The sequence below is a fragment of the Ictalurus punctatus genome, chromosome 14 (assembly GCF_001660625.3).
Source record: "Ictalurus punctatus breed USDA103 chromosome 14, Coco_2.0, whole genome shotgun sequence".
In the NCBI taxonomy this organism is placed as follows: domain Eukaryota; kingdom Metazoa; phylum Chordata; class Actinopteri; order Siluriformes; family Ictaluridae; genus Ictalurus; species Ictalurus punctatus.
The window spans coordinates 17,866,547-17,887,554 of record NC_030429.2 but is presented as its reverse complement, the minus strand read 5'-3'; the positions used below and the strand labels follow the sequence as shown (position 1 = coordinate 17,887,554).

At 36.9% G+C, this 21,008-nt stretch overlaps 1 protein-coding gene across 1 annotated transcript; it reads left to right on the top strand.

The window, feature by feature from the left end:
* The first annotated feature begins 205 nt into the window (after positions 1-205).
* washc4 (WASH complex subunit 4) lies at positions 206-20,191 on the top strand. The gene is made up of 33 exons (XM_017485654.3): positions 206-431; positions 1,987-2,126; positions 2,263-2,316; positions 2,595-2,660; positions 2,842-2,887; positions 3,086-3,153; positions 4,161-4,243; positions 4,357-4,399; positions 4,501-4,604; positions 4,762-4,882; positions 6,255-6,378; positions 7,147-7,274; positions 8,224-8,384; positions 8,663-8,789; positions 9,198-9,323; positions 9,804-9,911; positions 10,085-10,231; positions 10,474-10,553; positions 10,701-10,806; positions 10,987-11,103; positions 11,858-12,026; positions 12,233-12,387; positions 13,653-13,727; positions 13,829-13,933; positions 14,055-14,189; positions 14,280-14,388; positions 14,879-14,945; positions 15,087-15,173; positions 15,364-15,511; positions 16,054-16,150; positions 16,316-16,503; positions 17,280-17,376; positions 19,624-20,191. Exons 1-33 carry the CDS (start codon positions 371-373, stop codon positions 19,689-19,691), a joined length of 3,510 nt encoding a protein of 1,169 aa, XP_017341143.1. The 5' UTR covers positions 206-370; the 3' UTR covers positions 19,692-20,191.
* Positions 20,192-21,008: the final 817 nt, after the last annotated feature.

Genomic DNA, 21,008 nt, shown 5'->3' with positions numbered 1-21,008 from the left:
GTGTTGCTGATGGAACGCATGAGATTTTCTGAAGCTTTGAACCAGTTTATGTGAACCAATTAGGGAAATATAACCCAAAGTGGTTTTACAATTAAGGTACACCAAAACTCTGGAAACAGTATGAAGTAAAGCCGCTACCATGCACATGACCTGGTCATTTTGAGACAGTTTAGAGTAGCCACGCCCACCTGGTTTGAGGCGCTTGTGCAGTTGGGCGGGGATTTCCAGTAATACGGGTAGGAAAAAAAACCTTACCCAAGCAGACCTCGGAACAGGGAAGATTACTATAGTTTACTTTCTCCAAATAGATATTATCCAGCGAGACAGGCGGTTTCCTGTCTCTAACCATCGACTGTAGCTATTTGTTAGGATGGCAGTGGAGTCAATATCTCCCGACTGGGAATTTGATCGCTTTGATGACGGATCTCAGAGTAAGAATGTGCCTGTTACAGAAAAGCTCCTTGTTTCTGTTGTCACAACGAACTTCATGCTAAAATAGACGGCTAGCACTGTAGCTGTATGTAGTGTTGATTTCATTTGTCAGGCTGTATTTTAATGTCTAGCCTGTACAACGCGTTGATATGCATGCATCTTAATCAAGAGACGACCATTTTTGTTTTCATTACAGCAAGACAGAATGGAGTCACTTGGTTCAGCTGATGTAGATAATAGCAGCTCTTGATTTGATGAATCGGGAAATAAACACCCGATAACGGTGACGAAACTTGGAAAATCAGTGTAGTAAATAACGAGATGGGTGATATTGCATTTGGGGTTTTATTAGTATTGTAGTACGGCTACAGTTTCTAGCTTGTTAGCTATACAGTTCACTTACTAGTCAGTCACATGACCCGGGGATGGTAATGTACACTTTAATACCTCAACAAGTTTCTTACTAAACTTCTTCCATGGACTTACACACACGAAAAACAAAACAATGCTAATGTTGTTTAGTCTTGATTACCTAGCTATTAATCAGTGTAATCTAGTAAGAACACATCTAATCAGAGTTTAGGCTTACTTTAATCCATTACACATAGATAAGTGCTGTTATCCTCAAGTGCCTTTACACTCTTGGGCCAAAAAAATAAATAAAAATGGACCAAGCCCAAAATGTGAGAATATTCAGCTCTTATTGGTCTTTAAAATAAATCACTGGTCAGGAAATTAGCAAGAAAGTAACTGAGTATGGGATGGTTTCTTTAAATGTTTAAGCCTTGTGGGTAAACTTGGAGACAGCTTTTTTTTATTTGTTTGTTTGTTTTATTTTATTTTATTTTATTTTGTATTAGGGGTGCATGGTGGTTTAGTGGTTAGCATGTTTGCCTCACACCTCCAGGGTGTGGTGTTTGCATGCTCTCCCTGCGCTGCGGGGGTTTCCTCTGGGTACTCTGGTTGCATCTCCCAGTCCAAAGACATGCATGGTAGGCTGATTGGCATGTCCAAAGTGTCCTTAGCGTATGCATGAATGTGTGTATGTGATTGTGCCCTGCAATGGATTGGTACCCTGTCCAGGGTGTACCCTGCCTTCTGCCCCATGCTCCCTGGGATAGGCTCCAGGTTCCCCGTGACCCTGCAGGATAAGTGGTATAGAGGATGGGTGGATGGATTATTTTATATTTGTACACCCAGACATGTTAGTCTGAATTTTACATCAAACTTTTTAATCATTATCATGATTTTACTGCTGCATACAAAAAGACTATATAAGTGAATTTCCCTGTTTCTAGCTTTTCCCCAAACAGTTCACTGCAGCAAAAGTTAATGGTGTACACAGTGGCACAGGAGGTCTCAGGAGTGCTTTTGTTTATTTTTTTGCAAATTTTCTGGCCAGTGATTTCTTGTGAAGATAATTAAAAGCTTAATATTTTGCCATTTTGGATTGGCCCTTTTTTTTTTTTGCCCAGGAGTGTACTTTCTGCCCCATAAACAAAAATGTCATGCAGTTAGTAGTAAAGGAATTTATGTCTCTCTCTCTCAACATAGAAATTCACACAGAAGTGCAGCTGAAAAACTATAACAAGTTCTTGGAGGACTACACATCTCAACTGAAAGCTATAGAGGAAGCCCTGGACGACTCCATCGGAGATGTTTGGGATTTCACGTTAGATCCGATAGCGTTGAAGGTGCTTTCTTGTTTCATTATCCAGCTGATGTTCTTCCTCTTTGCTTTCAGAGACACTAAAGTTATCATCATGTTTTAAAATCCTTTTTTATGATCCTTATTTTAATCATTATTCTTTTTAATTTGCCACCATACAGCTCCTCCCTTATGAACAGTCTTCCCTTTTGGAGCTAATTAAAACTGAAAATAAGGTAAGTCACTAATCACAATTTGAATAATTAGGGTAGCTTTGTTTATATTTGAACAGAAAATATATGATGGGTATTTTCCTGTATCTCTGTGCTGAAGATTATTGGCTGTATATTTCGGAGAAAAAAAACATAGGGGGACCATTTGCATCATACATGTGTACTGATCTGCTCACTGTAATTATAGTACATTGTATTATTTCAGAATAAGTGCTGTTACATGCAGCAGTCTACCCTCTTGACTATACAGTCTACCCTGTTGACTATGTTCTATTATTTAGGTCCTTAATAAAGTCATTACAGTCTATGCGGCTCTCTGCAGTGAAGTTAAGAAGCTGAAATATGAGGTATGTGGAAAATGCTAGTTTTACTGGGTTTGACAAATAAATTAAAGATATGAATAGAATCTCTACTGGCAGAAAGATTTTAAAAAACTGTACTTCTAGTCTTAAGTAGTTTTTATTAGATGAGATCTAGATTGAGATCAGGCCCATTATGATAAGATGATGTTTTGTCTGTCACATTTAGGCTGAAACCAAGTTCTACAACGGCTTGTTGTATTATGGTGAAGGAGGTAATTGATTTTGTTTTCCTCTTATCTGCAATATCTCTTTGAAGATAGATTAATGTCCCAAAACAGTCTTTAGTTTTTTCATCACCATGTCATTACTTTTGCAACAGATATCGCATCACTTTGCCTTATCCCAGATCATACAATCAAGAATGCTGTGTTTTGAATCCTTCTGATAATGGTGTGTTTTCTGTCTGTCAGTTTCAGACGCCAGTGTGGTGGAGGGAGAGTGTCAGGTTCAAATGGGACGCTTCATCTCATTTTTACAGGTGAAACACTCTTTGTGACTTACTTAGTCCATACAGGATTTCCTGGAGGTTTTATTGTGATTGTTGCGGCCAAAAATGCTTGATTTTTCTGTGGCTTTTTTTAAAAAATTGCAACTTGCAGTTGTTGTTTTTTTTTGTGCTTTTTTGTGGGAAAACTACTTGAATTGGTGAAATTGCAAGCACAGGATTCTTCTTTTAAATTACTACCAGTGAAGACACACATGTAATCACTTTCTGTATTTAAAAAGTACACCACAGACAACATTCAGTACACGTTATTACTTTTCTGACCTCAGCCACCATTGGGCTCTCTAATGTATACAAAAAGAGAATACAGAAAATAACCGAAAAATAAAAATTAATTCAAATTTTGCACCTAATAAATATCAGTGAAATTCTTTATCATGAAATGTAATTGCATAGTTTTATTTTTAAAGTGCCCATTGTTTGTTTTAGGTAGTTTTATGTTAATCTGTACTCTTTTGCAATTTAACAGAACACAAGTTATTCATCAATTTTACAGCATGCCAACAATGAACAGAATGTGAACAATACATCATATTAACAGGATGCCATCAGTGCATCATAACATGCAACCAATGCATACATTGTACAGAATGAAATCATATGGATCATCTTCACACAATGCAAACAATGCATAAACTCAGAACGGATAACCGAAGGATATGTGGAAAGTTCAGTTTCTTACATCCATATGCACTTGAATCAAAGAGGGCTTCGTGGAATGAATGTTGTGGTGACCTAACATGTTGTCTTGGCCCGAATCTGCAGAAAATCTCAGTCTCCTCTGAATGTTATGGACTTTGCTTGATTTTGTGTTAATTTCTTAAATCAATGGTTACAAAATTGCGAAATCCTTGAGGGACTGATGCAGTGTGTATAACATCAGAGCCTGTTGGAGAAATATTTTGCCAGTAATTTATTATAATGATTTGGTAAAATCTCTCTCTCTTCTTCTCTCTCTCGCTCTCTCTGTGTGTGTACAGGAACTATCTTGTTTTGTATCTCGGTGCTTTGAGGTTGTGGTTAACTTGGTTCATCAGCTGGCTGCACTCTACAACAACAACAAGTGAGCTTTTCACTAATGCAAACTGTCTGTGGTGTATTTTAACGTTAGTGCCACATTCTGCTATTTCTTTTTTCATATTGTTTCACTTTCATTATCTGGGTAATTGTTTTTAGAGCTGCCACAAAAATCATTGAGTCAAGTGGAGTTCATTTTCAGGTAACATTTTTATGAAGTTTTTTTTTTTCTTGGTGGTGTTCATTTTGTGTTCTCATTATGTGATTCTTCATGTGAGATAATGTTTTCTGTCTTTTGGACAGACGGTGTATGAGCATCTAGGTGAACTCCTGGTGGTTCTGATTACTTTGGATGAGATTATGGAGAATCATGGCACTTTAAGAGATCACTGGAAGATGTACAAAAGGTGAACATCATATAGAAACTCTTATGCATTCATGCTCATTCGAATTAAACAGATTTGGCAGTTTGATATGTAATATGTGGTTATTTTATCAGCCATATGTGGCTCTTTGCATATGGAGTAACTTAAACATTTAAAATTTTAAAAACTGGCTTTACAGATTACTCAAATCAGTCCACCACAACCCGTCAAAATTTGCTATTCCTGAAGAGAAGCTGAAGCCTTTCGAGAAGCTTTTATTGAAGCTGGAGGGCCAGCTTTTGGACAGCATGATCTTTCAGGTTATTATGCAGCCTTTTTTTTGTACATGTGCTTTCTTAGGAAACTTCATTCTTAGGCAGAATTCTTGGTTCTTAGCATTCTTAAAGTTCAGCTTTCATTTCCTGATATTTACATCTAGATGTGTTAAACAACCTAGAACATGGCACCTTCGTTGGGAAACTACTCACATTTTAGTGGAGGTTGTTGATGTCTCTGACCATTGTTTGTGGGATTTTTTTTTTCTCCCAGATCTCACAATGTTTGTCATTAACTGTTGTTTTCTTTGGCTGACTTGTTCCATGTCTGGTTGTTAGTACACTGGTGGTTTCTTTCTTTTTTTAGGACATTCCAAAGTGGTGTATTGTCTATGCCAAATGCTTCTGCCAGTGCTTTGACCAATTTCCCTCTTTTTTTCAGCTTCAAAATGGCTTCCTTTTCTCCCATAGATAGCTCTCTGGCCATTATGTTGGTTTATCATTTTTAACAGCAAATGCAGAATTCTCAAGCTAAACCCACTGCTCAATCCAAGAGTAGACATTCAGAGCTATTAACTGTTTAAACAGTCAATATATCAAGGCACACCTGAGCAACAGGAAACACATGTTAGTCTTCATGTTCCAATAATTTTCATCACTTGAACAGTGGGTTGGTTTAAATAAAAGGTGCCTTGTTTTAAATTATTTAACACCTCTACATGTAAATATCAGTAAATGAAAGTTGAAATTCTGATTTATTGTCTTATTAATTTTTTTGATCTCAAACCCAAATGTCCAGTGTGTAGAAAAGAAAAAATTGGCCTTGCTGTTCCATTACTTTCAGACACAAGTCTGTCTGATATCATTAAAATATTTTATATGATTCACCAACAATACAGTGTGGTTATTGTATGAACCTTAAGACAAAATAAAGAAATTGAGAAGTTGTGGTCAGGGCACAGAGGTCAGAGTCATAATCTGATGCCTCTGGAGCAGAAAGGGCTGAGGGCCTTCCTTGTCCAAGGGCCCAACAATGGCAGTTTGCCAGTGCCAGGGCTTGAACCTGCAGCCTTCTGATCAGTAGCCCAGAGGCTTAAACATTGAACCACCATTGCCGCGAATGCTTCAGTAAGGCATAAACAGGGAAGGGCTTGAAATAGGGAAATGGTTTATACCGCAAAAATGTGAAAGTTAGAACGATAGATAAGTCTAGTCTTGTAATTCAAAGAACTGTACATTTCTGTATGGTCTATCTTTTTTTTAAATGTTTTTATTTTTTTATAAGTCTTCAGACCTCCTTGATCATCTGTCTCTATAATCCAAACAAAACCAGATATTATCAGTTTGTTACATCAGTCTGGGGAAAATGTGGGATAATTTGTATGTGTATTTAATTTTTTTTTTCTCTTCCTGATAGGCTTGCGTAGAGCAGAGATTTGATAATCCTGGGGAAGGTGTTTCAGTCTCTAAAAACAGTGCCTTTGCTGAGGAGTTTGCTCACAACATTCGCACTATCTTTGCCAATGTGGAGTCAAAACTTGGTTTGTGTTTACTTATTTTGACTAATCAGTGTTAATATAACTAAGTAGTTCTGTATAAACATTACATCATATCTGGCCTTGTGTTACTGGGAAAGTTTTCTGTATGGTAATTTTGACTACTCGAGTACTTGAAGTAATTACTTGAGTATTCGTTAAGTACTTGGGAGAGCAACATTGTCTGAAACAAAATGCATTGCACAAGCAAAAGTATATGAACAGTGTCTCATTTGTTCAATATTACAGGCTGTTATAATGTAATTTGTTACAAAATAGTACAAAAAAACAGCATAATAAAAATACATGCATCATATATTGTCCTAATGTGAAGACCCGTTGGCTATAATCGATAATTTATTGCAGAGAAAGCTCATCTCTGCTTTTTTCCCACGCTTACCGTAATTGTAGTAGTATGCACACACTGCTGTTTGTGTGGCTGTCAGAAACATGTGAAAGCAAAAGTGAATGGCTTGACCAGTGTTGTGCTGCAGAGTTACAATTATGTTCACATTTGTTTTTGTTTTTTCAAGTTCAAAATAGCTACTTTAAAATAACCAGCCATAAACACTTTTTTTTTAATGGTGAAAGGCACACCCAGAGAACCTACCTTTAAAATGGAGAAACAAACTGCACGATTGTCGTTTTAATGATCGATCATTGATGTCTCTTCCGAGTACTCGAGTGCCCATCCCTAGAAAGTACTGAATAAAATCATAGTCATAGGTTCACTTGTACGTAATTGCTGTTCAATTGTTGTATTTGTGTTCACAGGGGAGCCTGCAGAAATTGACCAAAGGGATAAATATGTCGGGGTCTGTGGCCTCTTCGCCCTGCATTTTCACATTTTTCGTACAGTCGACAAGAGGCTCTACAAAGCTCTTTTGGATGTGTGTAAAAAGGTTTGTGTCAAACTCAGGTCTGTGTGTTTTCCCTCTTTACCTAACACAAAAAATTCATCTCCAAGTCTCTAGTTGAATATATATACTCAGCAACTAAATAAATGTCCTCTCACATTCAACTACTTTTATTTCCAGCAAATTTCTTAACATGTGTAAATATTTGTATTAACATAAAACCATTCAACAACTGAGACCTAAACTGAACAAGTTTCAGACATTTGAGGAACAGAAATGGAATTATGAATCCCTGAACAAAGGGGGGGTCAATATTAAAAGTAACAGTCAGTATCTGGTGTGTTCACCAGATGCTTTAAGTACTACAGTGCATCTCATCCTCATGGACTGCACCAGATTGGTCAGTTCTTGCTGTGAGATGTTACTCCACTCTCCCACCAAGGCATTTGCAAGTTCTCCATCACGTCTGGGGGGACACATGGTTGCATGTCATTTTCCACTGCAAGGACGATCAGCTGTCCTTCCTGTCTCCCTGTAGCACTGTCTTGGGCGTCTTATATTACAGGCATTGCAGTTATTGCTCTGGCCACATCTGCAGTCCTCATGCCTCCCTGCAGAAGGTCTATGGCATGTTCATGCAGGTGAGCAGGAACCCTAGGCATCTTTCTTCTGGTGTTTTTCAGAGTCAGTAGAAAGGTCTCTTTAGTGTCCTAAGTTGTTGTAAATGTGACCTTAATTACCTACCGCCTGTAAACTGTTCTTGTCTTAAGGATTGTTCCGCATGTGCAATAATTTTTTATGATTCAATGAACAAGCATGAAAACATTGTTTAAACCCTTTCCAATAAAGGTCTGTAAAGCTTATTTGGATTTCCCAAAATTATCTTTAAAATACAATCTCCTTATAAAGGGGCGTTTCTTTTTTTTTTGCTGAATATATAACATGAATAATTTTTTTCCAATGTATTTAACACTTTTTTTTCTTTCTCTTCAAGGTTCCTGCAGTTACACTGACTGGCAATGTAATCTGGTTTCCTGATACATTTTTGATCAATAAAATCCCAGCAGCAGCCAAACTAATGGATAAGAAAAGTCTCCAGGCCATTCGTATCAGCAGAGATACATTCTTACAACAAAAGGCACAGACACTAACAAAGTGAGTTTCATGGTGCACATGAATGTAATGAATCTGCTGTGTTTACCCTCTAGCTTTAAGTGAGCATCACAAGATTCGTAATCTGGCTTTAAGTTGGCTTGAGGGTAAATTAATGGTCCTTCTTCCCAGGATAGGCTCTGGATTCATTGCAACCCTGACCAGGGTAAAACGATTACTGAAGATGAATAACAAAATAAATGTTTTGTGTGTTAATTATATCCATTTTTACTTCATTAATGCTGTACCCTAATGCTGTGCTTCTTTCTTTCCTTTTCTAGGGATGTGCAGTCTTACTACGTTTTTGTAACCTCCTGGATGATGAAGATGGAGGCCATTTTATCAAAAGACCAGAAAACTGAGAAACTCTCAGAAGATCTGAGCAACAGGTGCAATGTATTTGTACAGGTAAAGACGATTTTGCCATTTAAACCACTAAAGAAGTTAGACTTCTCTGGCGAGTTTAGAGCGTACATGGCCCTGGACTCATCATTAACGCTATTGTTATACTAATGACTAACCTGAGCAAGTGGTCCAGGGCTGCTTCTGTATCAGACACTTGTTCCATGCATTGTAATAGCTATCTAAAACAATACATCAGTGGCCTGAATCTCAATAATTTAAAAGGGTTTAACCTTGTAAGCATCTGGGTTTTTATTTTCATTTTTATGAGAGTGAATGAGAATCTGGAGGACCTGGTGGTTGCTTAAATTGAACAGTTCAGAATTCAATGAAGGGAAATGTTTGTGATGATAATTGTTCCAGCTATTATTAGTGATTATGTTAAAATGACTGTGATGTGTATTTTGCCTGCAGGGAGTCCTATATGCATACAGCATTAGCACCATCATAAAAACCACCATGAACCTCTACATGTCCATGCAGCGACCCATGACCAAGACATCTGTGAAGGCCCTGTGCCGTCTAGTAGAGCTACTGAAAGTAAACCTTTCCTCTATACTATAATCTTTATCTGACTTCTGAAAATCTGCAAATGTCTTGACTGTCCATCTGTCACGTGTCTCTGCATTTGGAATGCATTGAGAGAAATACCATTTAAATGACACAATTATGAGGCTTAATTATTGAGGCACCATTTCCCCGCAGACTTCAGTAAGGCATAAACGAGGAAGGTCTTGAAATAGGGAAATGGTTTATTCCGCAAAAATGTGAAAGTTAGGACGATAGATAAGTCTAGTCTTGTAATTCAATAAACTGTACATTTCCAGTCTATATCTTTTCTTCTTCTTTTTTATTATCTCCAAACCTCCTTGATCATCTGTCTTCTGAAATCCAAACAAAATGAGCTTATATTCAGTTATAAATACTTTAATTTGAGGATTTTTTTTTTTTAAATTCTGCACTGACTGCTTTTGATTTATTAGTACATTTCCTCATTTGTCTTTTAAAAAAAAAACAAAGGCAGTAGAGCACACATTCCACCGGCGATCCCTTGTGGTAGCAGACTCCGTGTCCCATATCACTCAGCATCTGCAGTCACAAGCTCTGGCCTCTATTTCTACAGCTAAGGTAAAGTCCTTATTGCATTCTGTAAAATTTTCATATTTTGAGCCCACTGTTCCAAACATTTGCAGGCGTTATCAATATCATTTTATCATTCTTCAGTATTTTACGATACCATAAAAATGCCTTAAATTCCTGTCTTCATTTGTAAAATAAAATGACTTGCTGTTGTACTGTAGAAACGAGTGATCTCTGATAAGAAGTACAGTGAGCAGAGGCTGGATGTGCTGTCGTCCCTGGTGCTCGCCGAGAACACGCTGAATGGCCCGAGTACCAGGGAGAGAAGACTGGTAGTGTCTCTAGCACTCAGTGTGGGCACTCAGATGGTAAGGAAGCATGTGCTTGGAATATGAGGTGCTTTGAGACTTTGCAATTGGATAAAATCTATTGTGGTCACTTTGTGTTCTCTGTGCTTGCTTGACGCTAGTTACAGTATTCTCTCTTTACCTGAGCTCTTACGATCTTCTATGGCTGTTTGTACAAAAGGTTACATTGGCAGACTAAATTTGCATGGTATCAGAACAGTATATTCATTTTGCATACAAATGTGCTTCATTTTGCTTTCAAGAAAACATTCAAGGATGAGGAGCTTCTGCCATTACAACTTGTCCTAAAGAAACTGGACCTCATTAGTGAATTAAGAGAGAGGTGAGTCTTGTATAACTACAAGTGGACCCTGAATGCCATAAGTGTGCATGAATATACATATGTATATAATTGTTCTTTTACAATTTTACAATAGCAAGATTTAGTCTTCTAATGTTTAAAAAACAAGAAACTGTTTCTTCTCCTCAGGGTCAAAGTGCAGTGTGATTGCAGCTTTCTCTACTGGCACCGTGCAGTGTTTCCCATTTACCTGGATGATGTTTATGATAATGCTGTGGATGCAGCTAGAATACATGTAAGTCTACTGACAGTCCACTGTCCTTATTGCAAAATGATTTGACATTTTGCAAAATGTTTCTGATACAGGAACTGAAATTCCAGTAGTGACAGTGCTGCTGCATACTGTCCAGTGAGTAACTAAGGTTTGTGTGTGTGTGTGTGTGTGTGTTTGTTTTGGATGACTGGTGTCCTCTAGTACATGTTTAGTGCTCTCAGAGATTGTGTGCCCACCATGCTGTATGCCAAACACACGGAGTCCTGCGAGCAACTACTGGAGTGCTATGACAAGGAGATCATGGAGGTCTTCGGTGAGGTGAGGAAGGAGTTACTGAAACAAGGGTAAAAATGATGGTTGTAATGGGTTGAAAATTAGTGACATTTCAGCTGTAGATGTGTTGCACTGCTTATGGCATCTGAGCCATCATTTGATTAAAGTTTTATATTAAATATTAATGATAAGCTCATTTTGACATTTACATTTTGAATAAATACTTAATATAATACATTATCTGTTGATAACCTGTCTAATATCTACATTGAAAAGGTCTGTAGTTTGCAAGTTCTCAATGTTGTTCTCAAAGTTTGCATGAATTGAAAGAAAAAAAATTTAAGACATGTCCATTCACTTGTTCATAAAATGCAGTGTCTGTCTTACTTCTTCCTGCTAGCTACAATGTAACGTTATGCACAATTTTAGAGTCACTGTAGTTACTATATACGGTTGTCAGTTTCAAATGCTGATTGTTTGAATGGAGCCATAGTTAGATATCCAAGCTCCAGTATTAATATTTTTAATGCATGCTAAGCCAACACGGGTACTCCACTTGCATCAGTTGTAACCAGCGATGTCATTCACTGACATACACTAGGTAAATGTAGCCACAACAGTCTACTCTATAATGTTGCATAAAAAAGGTTGGCACCTATATGCTGTTACCCCATAGTAGATCTAGTTTTTTAAATTATAATTTTTTAAAATATAGAATTTAGCCAACCGTAAATGAGCATATAAGTAGAGTTGCATGTACGGGGAACATAATCTTTGCTGGTCTCCTTTTTTCCATTAGCATTTGTTGGACAAGCTGTGCAAGGAGATAGAGAAAGACCTGCGGCTTTCTGTGCACACACATCTCAAGCTGGACGACCGTAACCCTTTCAAAGTAGGCATGAAAGACCTGGCTCACTTCTTTTCCCTCAAGCCTATCCGCTTCTTCAATCGCTTCATAGACATCAAAGGTCAGTGAAAAAGAGCATTGTTTTATAACACACAAATGAAACCAACACAAGGTAATTGAATTCAACTGCATGTGATCTCTAAAGGTATATATGCATATTGTGGTGAGAATGATCAGACCTTCTGTGTTTGCTGTTAGAGTGGATGGTCTGTATGTATAATTGCTAAATATGGTTGTCAGTTTCCCATGGTGTTGTTGTTTATGCAGCCTACGTCACACACTACCTGGACAAAACATTTTACAACCTGACAACAGTGGCACTCCATGACTGGGCCACATACAGTGAGATGAGGAACCTGGCCACGCAGCGCTATGGTCTGGTCATGACCGAGGCTCATCTCCCCAGCCAGACTCTGGAACAGGTATATTTAGTGTCGATCAGTACGTTTACATGGACAACAATAATCCGATATTAACCCGATTAAGACAATACTTTACTCTGATTAAGAAACTACCATGTAAACAGCAATTATTGATGTCCTTAATCCGGTTAAAGACATACTTGAAGTAAACATAAATCGAATTAAGACATGTGGAGTATTTCTATTTTATTCCTATTTCGCATCATCAATGTGCATTACAGACATGTACACACCTTAATCACAGTATTAACTTTGTGTGGGAGTTTTCACCACATTTTGCGACAGGACACGTACACACACACGGCAGTGCTCAACCGTTTGACGGCAAACGAGAGAGCACAGCTGTGTCCGAAACCGCGTACTTACCTGCTATATAGCAGGTAAAATACATGTATTTCAGCTACTATATAGTAGGTAAGTATGTGGTTTCGGTCGAATCCCACGACTTCAAGCAAGTCATCTGTTTGCACCTACAGCATAATTAACTGCACTTGAAGCTTTCGTAAAATTAAAAATGAAACCCAAAACTGTATACGGTATCATAACTAAGACGAACTTTATGTTGATACGTGAAATTATGGAGGGAACGTCGGATGGCATTGTGTGGGGATGTAATGACGTGTGCTGTTAATCACTCTGTTCTATAACATGTAAAACGGGAATATGAAAGAAGTATTCTAAAATCGACTCATGTAAATACCTTAATCACAATATTGTCTTATTCAGAATAAGGTAGATTACTGCTGTTCATGTAAACATCTATGTTTACATCTATCTACGTCTATGTCATTAGAAGGTTTTGAAAGTGTTTTACATTAATCAGTCTGTGCAGGATTCTGCGGAGTTATTTTGTGATTGTTGCAGCCAAAAATGCTTGATTTTGCAGCGTCTTCTTACAAAGTATGCGATGTAACTTGGAGTTTTTGTGCCTTTTTGCTGAAAACTACTTGATTTGGTGAAATTGTTTTGCATGGTCTTTCGCAGTGACGGTTGTTGGTAAATGAGACCTTTTAGCTGTTCGATGCATGTGAATTGAAGAGGGCTTTCACCGAATGCATGTTGCGATGTCACATGACTCTTTTTGGCCCAAATCTATGGAAAATCTGCGGTAATTTAAAAACAAATTCCAAGAATATTGTGGAGTTTGCTTGATTTTTGAGTTAATTTCTGCAATATGTTTTCTTGCAAAATCCTGGTGGGACTGATTAATATCATATGAACAGTAACATGAACATCTGATTCATACAATTTCATTGATCTGTTAGGGGCTGGATGTCTTGGAGATTATGAGGAATATCCATGTATTTGTCTCACGTTATCTCTACAATCTGAACAACCAGGTAGGCCCTGTTTTTTGAAACCAGTCGTCTCTGCATTGTTATACCTGTCGATCATTCTTTGTGTACAAATCGCACTTATCTTCTCTGCATTAATTTTGTAGATCTTCATTGAGAAGACCAGCAACAACAAGCACTTGAACACTATCAATATTCGGCACATTGCGAACTCCATACGCACCCATGGGACTGGTATCATGAACACAACTGTATGTGAAGCTTTATAATCAGAAGCTGCTTTAGTTCTATAGCTTAATTCAGTGTCCTGAGAAAATTCTGCCTTGCTAAGCTGCTGTCAGATCTCATTGAGAGACATTCATTTCTGTTCAGGTTAACTTTACTTATCAGTTCCTGCGCAAGAAATTCTACATTTTCAGTCAGTTCATGTACGATGAGCACATCAAATCCAGGCTTATCAAAGACATCCGGTTCTTCAGAGAAACTAAAGACCAGTCCGATCAAAAGGTTGATATCTCGGGTTTCTTTCTTTTAAATTTAAGCGAGTAGTTCTATATATATTTCTATGCTCTGTTTCTTTGTTCTTCTTGTTTATAGTACCCCTTTGAGAGGGCAGAAAAGTTCAACCGTGGTATTAGGAAATTGGGCATCACTCCAGATGGCCAGAGTTACCTGGACCAGTTCAGACAACTCATCAGCCAGATTGGTAAGGACTTGTACATGCTGCAGTTATCACAACACTTCTATGTTGTTATTTATAGCACTTGTTTGTTGCTGAGAACAGTTTGCACTCCAGTTTCCATCAGTGAACAGTTAACAACTTCAGTTTGATACAGCGGATTAAAGTTAAAACTATAACGATGCTCATACTCCTTTTGCTACTGTATAGTACACGGTTATAGAAGAGAAATTATTTATAACAACACTATTTGGTGTCATCCAGATGAGGATGGGTTCCTCTGAGCTTTCCTCCTCATGTCATCTCATGGACTTTTTCTTTGCCACCGTCGGGTTTGCTCATTAGGGAAACATTTTAAAAAATAAAATTTATATTTCTGTAATGCTGCTTTTGACAGTGTCGGTTGTTAAAAGCGTTACATAAAAAAATTGAATTGAAATTGAGTTGAATTTAATATTTCCTCTCGTTTTTCCTTTGTGTTTTTTACTAAAATTTCCCCTTTTTTTCTCTCTCATAGGTAACGCAATGGGGTATGTACGGATGATCCGCTCTGGGGGTCTTCACTGCTGCAGCAGCGCCATCAGGTAAAGTCATATACATACATACACACACACACACACACACACGAACTAACTTAAGCCTGTTAATATAACATGAAAATGTAGAGCACTTTGAATATTGTCATTGGAAAATATCACTTCATACGTATACTACTAAAATTTCAGGTTTGTTCCTGATCTTGAGGATATTGTAAACTTTGAGGAGTTGGTGAAGGAGGAGGGCCTCACTGAGGAGACTCAGAAAGCAGCCAGGTACTAAAATATGGTTATTCTGAATCCATCTTTCTCCCTTGTCTCTGTGAGTGCAATGAAAAACATGTGTTCTTACCTAGCAAGTGTCCTGTTTGAGATCCTAAATCTAATTAGCTCAGAAAATCATCTCAAGTATAAAGTTATGCATTTTCATCGAGAGAAACAAGAAAACAAACTTGTATCATTTTAGTGTTCTAGACTGTGTACTCGGTGACCTGACCAGTAACTCAGCTGAGGGAACCGAGTATTTCAAAATGCTCGTGGGAGTTTTTGCCCCGGAGTTCCGCAGCGTGAAGAATATGCACTTGAGGAACTTCTACATGATCGTTCCTCCTTTGGTAAGCAGCAATCTCTGCAGTTTAAGGTTATCAGATATTCAATTTTTCTCAGATTCCAGTTCTAAAAGTACATTTGAATCTATTTTAAACCATTAAATTATTCTATGTAGAATACAAATGTTTTAAATAATTTAATGCTCAAGAATCTGCTAAAAAATATCCAGGACATTTGTACATTTATATACTTTTTCACCATCATTAAAATACCAGGCACTATGAATATGTAAGTAAAGATGGTTGACCAAACATAAGGGAAAAAAAAACATTATCATAATGTTTTGGTAAGACTGTATGCCACCCTGAGCCAACAGAACAGCTTAAGTGTGAATACAAATCAGTTCCAGAGATCCTGCAAATCCACAGGTACACTGCTTTAGTACAGTTCCAGATTTTGGAGCACCATCCTTGCAAAAGATATTTGTGAAGGCCATAGTATATGATTTACAATGTATTCATACTTCTTAAACCATTGAATGAGTCCCCATGCCTAATCATATGGGAGATACTTTAGTAAACATTTTATATGGCCTCCCCATTTTCAGGCAGTAAACTTTGTGGAACACTCCATCAGCTGTAAGGAGAAGCTGAACAAAAAGAATAAAAGTGGTGCAGCATTTACAGATGATGGTTTTGCCATGGGTAAGTGTCAGATATTTCTGTTACACAAAAAAACTGTTTTGTTATCTGTGATTGTGCTGCTCTAATGGCCATCATCTCAATTTTCCTACTGCTGTGCTCAATTTTCCTACTGCTGTGCTGCTCTGATGGCCATCATCTCAATTTTCCTACTATTTCTCTCCTAAGGTGTCGCCTATATCTTGAAGCTGTTGGACCAATATCAGGAGTTTGACTCATTGCACTGGTTCCAGGCAGTTCGTGAGAAATACAAGAAGGAGATGGTGAAAGAACAGAACATCCAGGCCACCAACCAAGATGAGAAACTCATGCAGACCATGAACTTAACTCAGAAGAGACTAGACATCTACCTGCAGGTGTGCCAATAGCTACTTTTATGAGAAGTTCATTCTTCAGGTTCTCTGTTTATATTAGAACAAACATAAGATTAATCTGCAGAGCTGGCATGGTGGTGCAGCGGGTAGCCTTGCCACTTCACAGATCCAGAGGTTTGAGCCTGATCTTGTGTTACTGTCTGAATGGAGTTTGTCATTTTCTCCTCTGTGGGGTTTCTCTGGGTTCTCTGGTTCCCTCCCACTTTCCAAAAACATGCCGGTAGGTACATTGGCTATGCTACATTTCCCCTAGGTGTGCATGAGTGTGCATGGACAGGAGTCCCATCGAAGGTGTATTCCCACCTCCATGTCCAGTCAGTGTTTCCAGGATGGGCTCCAGATCCACCACAAACCAGACCAGGATATATACTGAAAATGAATGAATAAATAATCAGCTGAGTTCACATACATCTTGGGAAAAACTGAAAAATTAGTTTTCCAATGCTGGGAATATTTGTGAGGTTCTTGCAAAAGGTCACATTGGGCTATTATGCCATTGAAATTGCATATTTCTTTGAACCTTAGCTAGTACTTTTCTTATCCAAGGTTATTTCTAAGCTTACATTTGAGCGTGCATTCTGTAAAATTATCACTGCCTGTTCGCAAGTAGGGTCACTACTTTCTTTAAAAAAAAAAATTTAAAAAAAAAGAGTGGGAACAATGTTTGGGAAAGAAATAGCGATTGAGATTACTGGTTTGAGTGTTTTGGGGGTTTTATTTAGCACTGACACATGCCTTGTGCTTTTGTCTGCTGACAGGAGTTCGAGCTACTTTACTTCTCTCTGAGCAGTGCACGGATATTCTTCAGGGCTGATAAGACTGCAGCAGAGGAAACTCAGGAGAAGAAGGATAGGGGTAGGTTAACTGCACTTTTGCAACATTACTAGACAGCAAGAAAGTGGAAATCTTTCAATATGTTGTATTAAGGCATTTATTACTTTAAGTAGAATGTTAATTACGGTAATTAAAGTAATAGCATCTTGGATATGGAGTTTTTAATCAGCGTTCCCATTAAAGTAACTAAACTAAAGAGGAGCTGCTGATATAAAAGGTTCTGCATTTTATTTAAAAATGTCTTTCCAATGCAAAATAAAACAACTCTCTGACACTCGTATCACTTGGTTCACTTATTTTCAACCCTGGTGTGCTATCATATGTTAAAACAAACTGATTTTAGGACACAAACCCATAAATTATACCCCACAGAGACCCAAATCAGGATATATCAAACGGATAAATACAGAAATGAAGTGCTGAGCATTGGTTATTGTGTCCATGGTAAGTAGCATGAGTCATGAGCTGATCTGGTGTTGACTATCTGCCCGTCCTCTTCTCATTAATAGAAATGTGATCTTTTTAATTGTAGCAACCTTCTCATAGTTTGCACCTTGACAGGATGCTGACAAAATGTATTAACTTAAAGGGCAGAATAGAACCACATTTCAAACATAATACACCCTTAAAAGATGCCTCTGCCCTGAAACACATTAAATATACAGTTAAGATCACAAGTTTACATACGCCTTGCAGAATGTGCAAAACTTTATTTAGTACTGCCCTTAATAAGCTATTTCACATAACAGATGTTTACGAATAGTCCTAAAGAAACGATAATAACTGAATTTACACAAATGAACCAGTTCATAAGTTTACATATGCTTGATTATTAATCCTTCATGAGTCCCATGTTTGTCCTGAGCAGTTAAACTGCCCATTGTTCTTCAGAAAAATCCTCCAGGTCCTGCACATTCTTTAGTTTTCCAGCATCTTCTGCATATTTGACCTCTTTCCAACAGCGGCAATATGATGTTGAGATCCATCTTTTCACACTGAGGACAACTGAGGGACTCGTACACAACTATTACAAAAGGTGCAAACATTCACTGATGCTCAAGAAGGCAACACGATACATTAAGAGTCAAGGGGGTGTAAACTTCTGAACAACATGATTGGTGTAAATAGTTATTTTGTCTGCTGGGAAACATGTAAATATCTTGTGTAGCTTCTGAAGGGCAGTACTAAATGAAAAAAAAAACCTTTAAACAAAATAATAATTTAAACCGATCATCCTGTTTAAATTCAGTTATTATTGATTGTGTAAGCATCTGTTATGTGAAATACCTTATTCCAGGCAGTACTAAATAAACAACAAAACAGAATTTTTATGATCCCTTTTTTTTTTTCTTCTTCTTCTTTTTTTAATATATAAATTATTACTAACATTGTGCAGATTCTGCAAGGGGTATGTAAACTTAGGACCTCAACTGTATTTATATCAAACTATTTGTGATGTGCTTCACAATTCTGATGTTAATTTGTTGGTTCATGCAGTGTTTTTTCTTTTGTTTTTGTTTATTTTGCTGTTATTCCCATGAGAAGTTAGTGGTTGTCTTTCACTCTGACATCAAATAAGGACAGTACTAGTGCAGTTAGCAAGTAAAATTTCAATCATCTCAAGCATAACTGATAATAGTCAGGCTTCCAAACACAAAACAGCACAAAACTTCATTACTCACTCGCCATTTTCCAACAACATGCAAAGTCATATTAATGAGAAATCCAGCGTTGAGTTAATGGGAACAACACACGTTGGAATTTTGAAGATTCAAAATGCAATGCAGCTATACTACATTATGCAGTTGTGAGGCGTTACAGTGAAGACTTGGCTAGTTATTAATGTACGAGATGCTGAGCGAGATGGTGTTGATGGTGGTATAAGCAAGAAAGTTGAAGCTTTGGAATATGATTTGCTTGAGCAGAGTGTTCAGATGAGGATGTGAGCGAGCTGGACACGCTAAAGCACTGCTGCATCACTCGCTTTAAATAGAGATGAAGCAAGGCCTAAATCCCAACGGCTTTACGCTGCCAGCAGGTAGTTAAATGCCATTGTGGGTCGTGTAGGAAACCTTTAGCCAAAGTGAAAATAGACCAGCATGTTGAAGAAAGAAGTTTAAATTAACAAAAATGTCATTAAAATGTACCGGTTGTTCAAGGTGGTTTTTTTTTTATTTTTTCCTTTAAATGTCTTGTACGGATTAGGACTGCCACCATGAATGTGTTGAAATGTATTAATTATATTCTCCTATATGTATTCTGTTTTAGAGGATGTTGCTAAAGTTGATGATGCTTCATCTGAGACTGCTGCCGCCCCTGAGCCGGGTGCCAAGTGAAACTAAAAACACACGTCCCACTTCAAGTCTTTAAGGTCATTTTAAGAAGTGGAAACAACCAGCTTATCCAGAATTTGTATAGACTGCCATGTTTTGGATTGTAATTCAGTATTGCACGGCAAGATACAAGAGAAATGGCCTCGGTCACGGATCATGAACTAGGAACATACAGTGTGAATATTGTGGAATATTTATTCCTTCTAATGCACTTAGGCCTGGAACTGACTGTGATCTGCTTTTAGAAAAAAAATCAAGCTCATGTCACCATTATTTTCTGCATTGCTATACAGATTTTGTCAGGTAACTGGCAGGTGAGCAAGTTTGGCTGCTGTAATTATTTGGTCAATGAGACCTTTTTTTAGAAAGAAATATTTTAATAAGGCAATACTAAAGTAATGTTTGATTTTTAAATACAAATCATCTTTGACCGTTTCCCTTTTCTAATTTGATAATGTGTAAAGTGGAGGTGCTTAAATAACAGGTTCTACATTTTTGACCCACTTCCTTGTAAGTCTGTTGCTAGATTTACAATATTGACCGTTTTGCATTCTAATGTACTTAAGAGAAGGATAATACAGGGTGTCCCAAAAGTCCCAGTACATAGGGGAAGTTAACACTTTAGCAAAATATCTTTTAAAATTTTTCATACTTGAGAGAGAGAGAGAGAGAGATATATATATATATATATATATATATATATATATATATATATATATATATATTTATATATATTTATATATATTTATATTTATTTATATATTTATATATATTTATATATATATATATATATATATATATATATATATTTATATTTATATATATATATATATATATATATATATATTTATATATATATATATATATATATATATATATATATATATATATATATATATATATATATATATATATATATATATATATATATATATATATATATATTTATATATATATTATATAATATTTATATATATTTATATATATAAATATAAATATATATAAATATATATATAATATTTATATTTTTATATTTATATATATATATATTTATATATTATATAATATAATATAATAATTTCAAATAGCCTTTAAGAACACCTTTGACAAATGAAGAATGTATTGAAATCATTCTAATGGCTGGAACAGGAAGCTGTCGCAAAGTTGTGATGGACTTTAACAGGAAACATGGCAAGCACATCACACACACAACACTGTCGTCAAACTTATTAACCAATGAACGAAGAATGGAATTGTTGCAGACCAACCGAGAAGTGGACGTCCATGAGCATCCACTGACGAAGGGGTAACTGATTTGGT